This window comes from Bos taurus, chromosome 22, assembly GCF_002263795.3.
Source record: "Bos taurus isolate L1 Dominette 01449 registration number 42190680 breed Hereford chromosome 22, ARS-UCD2.0, whole genome shotgun sequence".
In the NCBI taxonomy this organism is placed as follows: Eukaryota; Metazoa; Chordata; class Mammalia; order Artiodactyla; family Bovidae; genus Bos; species Bos taurus.
The window spans coordinates 23,432,448-23,445,764 of record NC_037349.1 but is presented as its reverse complement, the minus strand read 5'-3'; the positions used below and the strand labels follow the sequence as shown (position 1 = coordinate 23,445,764).

The window sequence follows — 13,317 nt, the reverse complement described above, 5'->3', positions numbered from 1 at the left end:
GTGGAGACAGCAGAGGGGAAGATACAGGCTGATGTGTTGAGGGATGCATATTAGTGTGAACACATTCACTAGGGACCTATTTTTCCTGCTGCCATCAAGCTGTAAACCTGACAAGGGAAAAGTTTTGTTATCCCTCCTCCTGATTTATTTATTTATTTCTAAAGCTCTCCGCTTTTCTTCATTCAAATTTTGACTTGGAGCTCGTGTTAATCCTTGGTAATTGCTCCTATTTGGTAGCGATTTAATGTGGTACCATGAACATTTCAAAATGCATGCTGTCCAAATTTAGTTCTTATCAGAGTGGAGCATGACAAATCTCTCTCACCCCATAGACTCTTTCTGTGCAGCTGTTCCTATTCCAATCAAACCATCGGCATTGATCCAAACAGAACACAAATGTAAAGCTTCTAGCACGTGGTCATCCATTGAGCCTGTCTTGGAAACCCAGTTAGGGTATCATTTTGGAATCCAGAAAGGGATTTCATTTGATAGGCATTTTGAAATCAAACTGAGTTCTCCCAAGTTGGAACATGCCTGAATCCCATGCGGTGTTGAAAATAAATATTATAGATTGATAATTATTTAAGAATGACTTAGGTGAACAACAATGTGTATTAAAGGGATAAGAGCAGTTCTTTAGGGGAAAGTTGTAGCAAAGACTTTAAACCTTCTGATGTCTTTCAACAACTGATACCACAAAAGTCTATTTATTTCATCGGGTCTTCTTCCAGAGTATTTTGGATTTCAGATATGGGGAAAAGATTTTGTTCAGTAGTCATGTAAGATTTTTTAGAAGCATGATTAGAAACTGGATGGAGCTTTTGAATATCAGCTAGCCTTCAGCAACCTTCCCATCTGGCATTTTGGACTCATACCTGTGGCGTTGCCCAAGGGATAATGAATGCACATGATGTTAGCCAGTCCTTCACGTGATAACTTGAGCACCAATTGTTTAAATAAATATGCACCTTTTAAAAATCACCCATCTTCCTTCAACAATACTAAATGATCAACTCTGCCCATGCCAAACGACAGATCTGATGCTTGATCTTTGCTCTTTCATAAACTATGATGGTTGACACCTTATTTGATTGGTTGAAAAGCAGAAGACATCACAGTTCATTGCTAGAAAAACTTAAGACTGAACGTTACCGATTTGTTCAGTGAGATGCAATCACTGTCTTAAGTGTTTCAGTTCAGTTCAGTCCGGTCACTCAGTCGTGTCCGACTCTTTGCGACTCCATGAACCGCAGCACGCCAGGCCTCCCTGTCCGTCACCATCTCCCGGAGTTCACTCAAACTCACATCCATCGAATCGGTGATGCCATCCAGCCATCTCATCCTCTGTCATCCCCTTTTCCTCCTGCCCCCAATCCATCCCAGCATCAGAGTCTTTTCCAATGAGTCAACTCTGCACATGAGGTGGCCAAAATACTGGAGTTTCAGCTTTAGCTTCATTCCTTCCAAAGAACACGCAGGGCTGATCTCCTTTAGAATGGACTGGTTGGATTTCCTTGCAGTCCAAGGGACACTCAAGAGTACATTTTTCTCTTCAGTATAATAATCATCTCTCCTGCATCAAGTAGGAACAACCTGAAAATGTTCAGGTAAATGGCCAGTGTTTTCCTTTTTCAATTAGTTAGATTGATTTTTCCATTAAGTAGTTGTGATCCCTAAATGTTAGTTGTGTTGTTCAGTTAATTGATCGAAGTAATTTTTCACTTTCATGGTTTTCTTTGAAGTGAAATATCTGTTTTTCAGTATATTAAAAACGTAGGAAGTATTCTGTCACCAGGAGTTGGCATAGTGCTTTCTAGTAGGTCATAAGTTTCCTACACTGGAAACAGAAGATTCCAGAGTTAGTCTTCTGGAGAATCAACCTCATCAATAACCTTCTGGAGAAACAATGAAAGGTTTTCCGGGACCCAGCCTTGGAGATGAAAATCTGATGCTAACAGTGTTTCCCTTTTAAATGAAGTTATCTGCATTCATCCATGGGAAAAAAAGCTAAATGAAATGTGCCTGCTTTCTGAAGATAACTCAGCTTTTTCTCCGTTGTCAACCACCCTAGGTGTTAGAAGCTTGTCAGATCAGTTGACTTCATGATGGTGGGCTGTTGCATCTTTTTTATCCTTTTATTTTCCCTCAACTAGCATATCGGTGACACGGAAATTATCGAGTTGTTTTCATTGTCACAGGAGAGCTTAATTATGCAAAAGTGCTTGGCTGTCATTTTTTTTTTTTTCCCTTTGGTCTCTGTTGGGTTTTCTCAATACAGTGTTCCCAATATCCAGCTGCCTAGATCTCCAATTCAAATGAGTTGTTATAATTAAAATCACCATATATATTTCACAAAAGGGGAGAAAGTAGCCCCAGTTACTCATCCATGAACATGCTCTCTTTGTTGACAAGAGAATGTCTCACAGTGTTAAGATGTGCTGTGCTTGGGGACAATAAACCTTGGGTTTCAGCTTAGAGACCTGCTTGTCCTTTTTGGTTCCAAGTTGCTGCATCCCATTCATCCACTCTTCAGTTGAGAAACCAGACAGGTGTGCTCACCTCTGTTCTGGCCTGACAAAATGGCAATTTTTCTATCCCACACTGAAACCATTTAACCTTCCTCCAAAGGCCTGCTGAGCATGTTTTCGTTGCTCCTACATTCCCTGTGTAAGGGTCATAGGAGCCTGTATTCCTGGCTGGTGTGTTTCCACTGTGATTGTGTCTTTAGCTTAGCATGTGCTACTCGTGTTTGGGAAGAATTGAAGCTAGTTCAAACATGAACATTTTTACCCATCTCCATCTTCCCGAGTTATTTGTGCCATGGCCTGTACTTGTCTGTGTGGTTTAATCTGCTCTTTCAGGTATTTTTCAGCATTAAAAACTTACTGAAGTAGATATTATATTTTCAAGGGTACATTACTACAAATCTTTCTTGCTTAAATGTTGACATTTTCCAAAATGACTTTAATATATTATTAATTTGTTCAAATAATTTTTTTTTAATTGCCTACCAGAGGTGGCAGAGTATTAGACGCTTAGGACTATAATACAAATCCCTGTCTTCAAGGAGCTTTTCTTTCACTAGGAGCAAACAAGCAATTCACTATTATGCAAATAAATGAACTAGAAAATTTCATAAGGTGATAAGAGTCATGAAGAAGGTGGTTAGGATGATATGATAGCAGGCAACTAGGAGCAGAAGAAGGACTTCCCTGATAGCTTGGTTGGTAAAGAATCCACCTGCAATGCAGGAGACCCCAGTTTGATACCTGGGTCAGGAGGACCCACTGGAAAAGGGATAGGCTACCTACTCCAGTACTCTTGGGTTTCCCTTGTGGCTCAACTGGTTAAGAATCCACCTGTAATGTGGGAGACCTGAGTTTGATCCCTGTGTTGGGAAGATTCCCTGGAGAAGGGAAAGGCTACCTCCTCCAGTATTCTGGCCTGGAGAGTTCCCTGAACTGTGTAGTCCATGGGGTCACAAAGAGTCAGACTCAACTTAGCAACTTTCACTTTCACTTTTCAAGAACAGAAGAAAGACTTCATAAGATAAGGCAGTCAGGGAAGACTTGTGTAAGATGTGACTTCTGAACTGAAACCTAAAGAGTGAAAAAGAGCCATGCTTTCAAGGGGTAGTGCTTTGCAGGCAGAAGGTAAGGAAGTGCAGAGGCCCTGAGGCAGAAGACGACTTACCATGTGTGAGATGCATCAAGGAAGCCAGCGTGGCTAAGTCCTAGTGAGAAAGGATAAAGGGTTTGGAAACAAAGGAGGGTGGCAGATTAGGCAGTACTTTGTAAGCCAGGCACTGAGTTTGGGTTTTATTCTGATAATGGGAAACCACTGTGAGATTATAAATGGAGAATGACTCAGTTGTATTCATGCTTTTAGAAGATCACTCTGGTTGTTCTGCGATGATTACATTATAGGGAACCAAGAGTAAAAGCAGGATAAGCAGTCAGAAAGCCAACCAGGTGAGAAATGATGGTGGCTAGGACGCAAAGAATGAAAATAAATGGAGACTTGACATATATTTTGGACTTAGAACCAGTAAGACACTTTTTTGTCATTCCTACACTTAGCCATTTTCTAAATATGGAAACTGCTTCCCAAAGAGATACTCAAGTTACTGATTGAAGCTACATAGTAAGCAGAGTGAGTGATAGTTGCTCAGTCCTGTCCGACTCTTTGTGACCCCATGGACTGTAGCCTGCCAGGCTCCTCTGTCGATGGAATTCTCCAGGCAAGAGTACTGGAGTGGGTTGCCGTCTCTTTCTCCAGGGCATCTTACTGACTCAGGGATCAAACTCCAGTCTCCTTCATTGCAGGCAGATTCCTTACCATCTGAGCCACTGGAGAAGCCCATAGTAAGCAGAGATAGGTTCCAGATGCTATGCCTGTTCTTTCATGCTGGAAGTTTTCAAGCTTTAGAGTGCAGTTAGAATAAACTGAAATTTTTATTAAAATGCAGAACTCCCCAGAAGTTCTGATTTTGTTGGGCTAGCGTGGGACCTGAGAATTTGCATTTCTATTACATTTCCTGGTTGTGCTGATGCTACTTGTTTGAGTCCACAGTGCAAAAGCCATTGCTCTTATGCAGGTTGTTTCCAGGTGGTAGAGTGAACCCTAAGAATAAATTACTGCAAATAAAGGTGTTCCTGCTTCCCGTGAAAGCTCGCAGACTTCTGTCACATCAAGCATTATGACCAGTCTACAAAGATACAGTGGAAGGAGGATGCTACAGTAATTATCTTTGAAAAAAGGAGAGGGAGGTATAAAATGGATTTAATTCACTTGATAATTATTCATCTTTCCACCTCATTATTCCTTTTTGCACAAATAGACCAGTGGAATAACAGTCATCATTCAGAAGAATGAAACATGAGCTAAATTTCCTGATATTTAATACCTTTGTACAATTTCTCCTAGATGTAACAGGTATTAAGAGAGTAAAGTCATTTTCACCATGAGGAAATAGGGAATATAATATTCAAGCAGTGAACAAGACTGTTTTTCAATGAATGTATAATGTTTGAGCTGGAAGGATCTGTTGGAGCCAACTCTTTGATTTTTACAAGTTAAAAATAAAGACCCAGAGACATAAAATAACTTACCCAAGATGATAGAATGAGTGAGAATCAGAGATCCTTTAGACCTGTTCTGTGTTCTTTGACTTGCCAATAAGACATTTTCATTAAATAGGTAAAAGGGAAAAAAAGTCATCAATCATTCAGATACTTTATCTGCTTGTTTTCTACAACCAAAGTCATAAATGAAAACATCCAGGTGAACAACTGAGTTTTTCACTTCCTATTTTCTAAGGAAGTGACTTATAATCACCTGATTATTGAGCCAAAAAGAGCTCTTTTTATTTTCCTTCCAATTTACATCTATGGCTGTATGTCGAGACCTTGTGGGCTATGGTCCTTTGGCTCTAAAGGCAAAACTGTGGACTTCATGACCCCACAAATAGTATGGGAGGATATCTAGGGTCAGAATATAGAAGTATTATTTAGTATGGTATACTAATTTCCCCATAGATGTGCTGTATATGTGTGATCACTAGCTAATATTCAGTCTCACAAAGTGGCTTAAAGAATTGAATGACCAAAAGAATGAACACAGAAGATGAGATAATTTTGCACTCAAGCAAGAGTCTGCCTAATTGTCCCAAATGAACTGATACCAAAAACCCTTAATATCTTTGAGTACAGCTTAAGATAGATTTATCTTCTCTAAGACTGTAAGCAACCAGAAATAATTTTGAATGGCTACAGGTAATCATTCTAATAGCAATTTAAATTATTTTCCCCCATTTTATCTTTTCTTTTTTTTTCCCCTAAGGGCTAAGGCTCTTGATGGCTTTTCTTTCTATTAGAAATTTCTGGTTTTGGACAGTCAGAGAACCAGATACCTCTGAGAACTGTTTGACCACTAAGGTCAAACTATATCTGTCTGCAATATAAATTGTTATTGGACAAGATGCTTGCATGATTCCAGTGGCTGGATTATGCATTGACTTAGGTTGTTTCTGGCAGTTGTTGAACAAAAGATTGGAATGAAGAGCTTGTTCATTTATGCAAGAGATTAACAGTGTCATAGAGTCAAGTAAAACACAATCATTTAACCTTGTAGTTTAATTTGTATCTTGAGAACAAGACTAAAGATTCGCTTTAGAGGAGAGATTCTTCTATTCAAACCTTGAAAGAATATGAATGGCCAAAACAGATGGTTCTGTTTTAATATGTGAATATGATTAATTCTGTTTAGTATTTGGGATCTACATATATATAATGCCCGAAAAGCATTTAGACATAAACTTCGTTTTGAAATAATAGGGCTGAATCCATCTGTTCAAGCCTTCCATGGAGCTATTTTTTTAGATATGGTGTTGCAAAAGAACCTAGATATTAAGTGATAAATACCACGGACCCACATACATTATCCAAAAAAAAAGTTAAAGGAAACAATATTTTCTCTTATGCACTAAAGTGGACCATTTGTTATCCAAGGACTTCGAACTCAGTGACCCAAAGAGATATGTAGAGATATAAACAATTTCCATCAGGCACAGAACTATTCAATTACAAAAAACTCACTCATTTAGATATGATTCATCTAATCTAAGTGAGTGGCAGGAGAAACCTTCACTGTGTGGGTTTTTGCCCTGTAGATCTGCAATTGGCATGTTAAAAGAAAGATCATCTTATCCTTTGCCATATATATAATACAGTATTCCATTCTCAGTTCCCGTGGGCCCCTGTCCAGATGTTGACTTCAAGAGGAATGTGTTTAAATCATTTCAAATTTGGTTCCTATGAATTCATTTTACTTCAGGAGGAGTAGATTTTTGTCCTTCAAATCTGGTTTCTGAGCATTAATTTTACTTTAAAAAAGAAAAGGCAAGTATCTGACGATGTCTCACAAAGACTGAATTTGCTGTTGATTTCTCCTTGACCAGCACAAACCACTGCCATTGAGCTTTGTTCTTGAGCACCTTAACCTCTGTAACCCTGTTGGAAGAGAGAATGAGCCCTCAGAAGGGTTTAATTAGTTAGAACTTTGCAAGGTCTTTTCAAAATCCTCTCAAGGCCCTCCCTTCCCTTCGCTTCTCCCTATCCTCTTTGAGGATTGCAAGGTTGTGTTTCCAGCTCTTTCTGTGTTTTTGAAAGAAAGCAATGAATAAGCCCAAGAGTTACAGGAAATCTATGACATTGAAATCTCTGTCTCTGCATGTGGTTTTGATGTTTCCTTTTTGAACTTCAACTTGACATTGCTTCATAAGTTACATTTGCCCTTCCATTTTATTTTTCTTCCTCACTCTCTTTGAAAAGTTTGGCTTCGTTAATATTCCACACAGATTTCTATAGTTTTTCTTGTTTGCTTTGTTTTCATAGACCCTGTGGGGGGTAAATATTCAGCAGGTTGCATGTGAAATTAGGCACACAACTGCCATTAGCCTCATCAGTGTTGCACATCAAATTCTCCAGACAGAGAACTGAAAAGGTAGTATCTACCATTTGAGCTCCCTTTGCAAAGCACCAGGAAGATAAAGAACAATGGCAGACTTGCAGCTCCTTCAAGGATAAAGGTTACAACCCTGCATTCAAGTTAATGCTTCTTGATGTTATAACTTGTTTTGAAAGCTGACCCTTTCCGCCTCCCCTCATTTGAAACAATGCATCATCCCCATCAGTAGAAGATTTGTAAAATTGTGTTTTGCTCTTTGAAAAACATGAGATTTGCTTATAGATGGATAAAAAGAGAAAGTAGCATTTATTCAGGGACCTAGGGACCTCTGCTGGTTAAGTGAGTTGTTTTTCCAGTTTTTTTTTTTTTTTTCATTATTGATAATATAAGCTTGAGCTCAACACTAGTCATTTCCTTTTGAATTAAATTATGAATGATTGGTAACCTCATCGAATAAAGATACTGAGGTCAAGTCAGCTAAGAGATATGTTAAGAATATTGAGTAGCATCTTCTAATTAAATATGAATACCAGTTCTAACTATTGGGTTCAAGTTGGTAGGCATCACGCAAGTGCACAGTGTGAAGATACATTCCAGAATGACTACTCTTTGCTTCTGCACTTTGGGCTGAGGGTTTTCTGCCTAATTACATGTGCCATTATAGTTTACCAATAGCATGAATCGTGCTTTAGGGAAGGCTTGATATTATGAAGACTTTTTAGGGAATGTGGGTTAGCATTGTCTTTATTTCCCTTAAGAACAAGGAGAGAAAATGGGACTTTATTTGAAGCATGAGAGGTGAGGCACAATTTTGGTGGTAGGAGGGAGTGGTACAGCAGTCCCCAGCCTCTTTGGCAATAGGGACGAGTTTCAGGGAAGACAATTTTTTCACAGTCCCAGGGTGGGAGGATGGTTTCAGGAGGATTTGAGTGCATCACACTTATCATGCACTTTATTTCTATTATTATCATCTCCCCCTCAAATCATCAGGCATTAGATCCCAGAGAGTTCGGGGACCCCTGGAGTATGGCATTGAGCAGTGTGGGAATTGAGTGCAGTCTTGAATTCCTGTGTTAGGCAGGGCAGGACCTAGTTCCTTAAGAAGTTTTGGTGAAAACCAGGGCTCATTCAGAGATTTGGAATTGTAAGGCCATATGCTAATAGAAAATATTCTTTCAACATGAAAAAAGGTAATAATAGAAAATGATGACAGTCTTGAAGGAGAAAGGAGTCACAGAAATTATTTATATGATGCGTGTGAGAGACACATAGAAATATAGTGGCTTAAAGAAGAAGTTTCTTTCCTTCATACATATGTCTCCAAAAATAGGCATGTGGGTCTGGGGTTGCTTTATTCCAGAAGATCATTCAAGGTCAGCATCTTCATCCTACATAGCTTCATCTGTGAGCCCAAGGCTATTTCACTTGTCACCTTCTAATCAGTGGGAAAGAAAAATGAGAATCCAGGGCTGGTATCTTTAAGTCAGTAACCTGGAGGTTGCCCTCATCACTTCCACACACATACCACCTATCATTGGCATGAACCTCATCCTATAATTACCTCTAGATGCAAATGAAGGGAAATACAGTGGGTAGCTAGGAAAACATGAGCCCAGCTTAAAGTAACAGAGTGGTGGTGGGAGATTTCTTTTGGAAAAAATGAGGAATAGATATTTGGGAGGAGGAGCAGTTAATTTTACCCTATGGCTCGTGATAGTTTTGCTCATTTTGCCTTTAGTGATGGAAAAAACAGCCACATAGGCTGCAAAAACAGGACATTCAGAGTTGGACATGAGGTGGGGTGTTTTATTCTAAAAGTACCCACTGAACTTCCACCCAGCTTTGCAATTGACATAACCTCTGAAAAATTAATTTTATCATAAACCCTTTTTTGTCCCTTAATTGCATATGATAAACATGAGTTGAACATGCACTGAATGTACATCTTTGCTTTGTGAACTGCTATAGCTCAACCGAACTGGAGTCAAAAAATAAATGACATCCATGTGGCCATTGAAGAAAACGTCTTCTGGGAATGTAAAGCCAATGGAAGGCCCAAGCCTACATACAGGTGGCTGAAAAATGGCGAACCACTGTTAACTCGGGTAAGCAAATGAATGAAAATTGTGTCTTAATATTGACTTTAATGTGGTGTGTGGTCTTGTTGCTATGGAAAGAGAAAAATTACCAGTTGTTTCCAAAATTATATAACCAAATGCCATTAATAGTGGAACAAGTGAATGTGGTTGACAGATAGAAACTGTACATAAATCCAATTTTCCAGCATTGCTCAGCCTTGTTAAACATCCATACCGGATCTTTGGTCTTCAGAGATTAACGTCACTGGCTTTACAATTGGAGAGTTATGCTGAAGCTCTGGATCATGTAATTGTGCTAAGATACAAGTTTGCATGTACAAGTGAGTGTGTAAGACTCTCCAGTTCTCCACTCAGTGTGGTTTTATATTGTCTTCTGTCTGGGAAGACTAGTGAACAACACAGTCCAGTACATGGACCAGCAAAATGCTCACTGTGCCTCGGACATGTAGCAGTGGCGTGTGCAAACTCGAGACTGACACCTCTTAGTGGAACAGAAGTAGAAGAACAACTAAAAGCGATGAGCAAAGTGGGAGGCACCAGTCTGTAGGCCCTGAAGCAGGCAGTAGGAGCTGAAAGCTCAGATATTAAAAATACTCTTTGGAGACCAGGCTGCAATATCCCTGTAGCTAAGGCTTAAGTGAAAAAGCAGCCAAACTGTTGCCTGGCTTAACAGGACTCTGTGATGTGAGAGAGGTAGGAGGTGCCAGGCTGCGTCTTCTACTGGCTCTGGGCAGGAACTGCAGTAGCCTCAGTATCCTCGCAGATCCAGGACCTGAGAGAAGCCATGAGTCTGGTTATTTCTGGACCAGCAGCTCAGGGAAGGGCTTCCCTGGTAGCTCAGCTGGTAAAGAATCCACCTGTATTGCAGAAGACCCCAGTTCAATTCCTGGATCAGGAAGATTCCCCTGGAGAAGGGATAGTCTACCCACTGCAGTATTCATGGGCTTCCCTGGTGACTCAGCTGGAAAAGAATCTGCCTGGAATCCCTGGGTTGGGAAGATTCCCCTGGAGGAGGCCATGGCAACCCACTCCAGTATTCTTGCCTGGAAAAATCCCATGGACAGAGGAGCATGGTGGACTGCAGTCCACAGGGTCACAAAGAGTCGGACATGATTGAGTAGCTAAGCACACAGCCCAGGAGATGAGGTGGAAGTAGCCACCCAATCTGCTAAATGGGTGGAAAGACAGACAAAAATAACTCCTTTTCAAAATACGTCTGCATGCCAATATTCCAAATCATATGCAAAAAAAAAAAATTTTTTTTTAGAAAGGTAACCAACCTGTAGAGCAGTCTAACAAAGAAATCTGAATAACCTTGTCGAGAAGGCTAAAAGAGATAGGAATCATGCCTATAAAAATAAATGAGGTGGAGGGACCTTAGGATGAGGAACAACTGTGTCCAGTTTGATTTTCCCACTGAATTCAAATTTTTGCTGAAATATGACATTTTCCCCAGGCCCAATTTGACAGCCAGTTTCTTGTGCTCTGGTTTCCTCCCCCATCAGCTCCAGGCAAGAACAACCACTCTGAGCACTGGCCAGGATATCAGCCCTTGCAGCCACAGAAACAGGCAGATATAACAAGCCTAGTCCACACCGTGCCACCCACACCTCCTCCTGTCACTGCAGGGCTCCTGCTGGTCCCATGATTCTCTCAATTCTAAAAGCCAGCTTCGAATCACTTGAGTGTAGGTGCCCAGGTAACTGGCATTTTCCTTCCTCTATTTAATGTGAGGGATCATGGATGCCAGGCAGCTAAATCACAACCCTAGGGCAAACAGAAAATATTTTACTTTTTAAATGGCAGGTCTCCTGGAGAAAAGGAGGTCCTTTAGGGTATTTATAAAAATTGACGCCTCAAGTTATGTAGCCTCAGGCTGATGAATGAAGATGGTCTATTGTTTGATACACCCACTTTGCTGTCTTCAGATTGGCACCAGTTCATGGACCTAAGCTTAGTTCATGCCACCAACAGCAGTCAAGTAACAAAACATTAAATTATCAATACTTATTCTTTATTCTTGGTAAACTTCAGCAACATTAAATATGTGTTTCTGCTTCATCCAAGTAGAGTGCAGTCCTTTTAACCCTCAAAGTGTTGGCTGCCCATAATTTGAGTGTTTTAACTACTCTAAACAGTAATTTTCCTTGTATTTCCCACTCCTCACCCCCAGTTAGCACAAAGCCTTGGAGTGAAAAAAGAAAAATCATTTTAAATTTAAAGTTCATCTGTTTAGAAGGGATATTAATCTGAGTGGTTTCACTATTAAATCAATGATAACTCAAGAGAGTCCTACAATTTAAATTCCCTTTACCAACTGATGTACGGGTTGTTCATTTAGCATCTGACCTGCCACAAGCTAGTTGACGGATAAATAGCTCATGTTATGTAAATTGTTTATATGATGGCAATTTCCCTCCCATTAAGCCCCTTTGATATATAACATGTAGCAAAGATGCCTTAAGGTCTCAGTTGTAGAAGGTCATTGTTTTGTGTTCCTCTTTTCTTTCACAGGATAGAATTCATATCGAGCAAGGAACTCTCAACATAACAATAGTGAATCTCTCAGATGCTGGCATGTATCAGTGTGTGGCAGAGAATAAACATGGAGTTATCTTTTCCAGCGCAGAGCTTAGTGTGATAGGTGAGTCTTTATACTGGAAAGAACAAAAAAGTAAAAGCTTTTGAAATCACTAAACTAACATGTGCTTTCCCAAACATAAATATTCCATCCAAGAAAAAAGGTTGATGAAATCTTTAGACTGAAGATATCTCTCGAGAAAGAAGAAAAGCATTCTACAAGCAGTAAGAGGAGACCACTTACTCTTCAGGAGATCAGCTTCTTCTGATGCTTGCAATGGGTGATGCAGTTCCCCCGGCACTCATTTTTATTCCTCTATCAACCCCTCTTCTAAACTGTGCAAAGTTTCTGAAATGTGTTGGTGTCTGATGGGGTATAAACTTCAGCTTGGAGAGAGGAAGAGCTGCCTTAGGTGGACGGGTTTGTTTGAATGTCAGGCAGAGTGCATTTTGTTCTTTCACATGTAAATTTTCCAGACTATGCACTATGGGCACTATGGGCACTATGGACTGCCCCTCCAGCCCCATCTTTCAACATATGCCCCTTTCCTTCTGTTCTTCAGCAGTGCTGAGCTTTCTGAGCTGCCTGTTCACCACCTTCTCTTCCTCCACAGTCCACTGGTCCACACTGTTCCCTCTGCCTCAAATGCTTTTCTGTCCCCTCTTCATTTCATTTACTTCTTCTCAACTCAGAATTGATTACATTCTCTGCAGACAAAGATGGAGAAGCTCTATAGAGTCAGCAAAAACAAGACTGGGAGCTGACTGTAGCTCAGATCATGAACTCCCTATTGCAAAATTCAGACTTAAATAGAAGAAAGTAGGGAAAACCACTAGGTCATTCAGGTATGACCTAAATCAAATCCCTTACAGTGAAAGTGACAAATAGATTCAAAGGATTAGATCTGATAGAGTACCTGAAGAACTATGAACGGAGATCCGTGACATTCTACAGGAGACAGTGGTCAAGACCATCCCCAAGAAAAAGAAATGCAAAGAGGCAAAATGGTTGTCTGAGGAGGCCTTCCAAATAGCTGAGAAAATAAGAGATGCTAAAGGCAAAGGAGAAAAGGAAAGATACACCCATTTGAATGCAGAGTTCCAAAGAATAGCAAGGAGAAATAAGAAAGCCTTCCTCAGTAATCAGTGCAAAGCAATACAGGAAAACAAT

At 40.1% G+C, this 13,317-nt stretch overlaps 1 protein-coding gene across 3 annotated transcripts in view; it reads left to right on the top strand.

Annotated features, from left to right (window-relative positions):
• Positions 1-13,317, top strand: part of CNTN4 (contactin 4) — a 1,027,736-nt gene that overhangs the window by 834,130 nt on the left and 180,289 nt on the right. For all 3 annotated transcript variants that reach the window (XM_005222675.5, XM_005222673.5, XM_059880036.1), the window contains 2 exons: positions 9,436-9,572; positions 12,081-12,210. In XM_005222675.5, the coding sequence (XP_005222732.1) occupies positions 9,436-9,572; positions 12,081-12,210 (267 nt within the window). The remainder of the gene's footprint in view (positions 1-9,435; positions 9,573-12,080; positions 12,211-13,317) is intronic.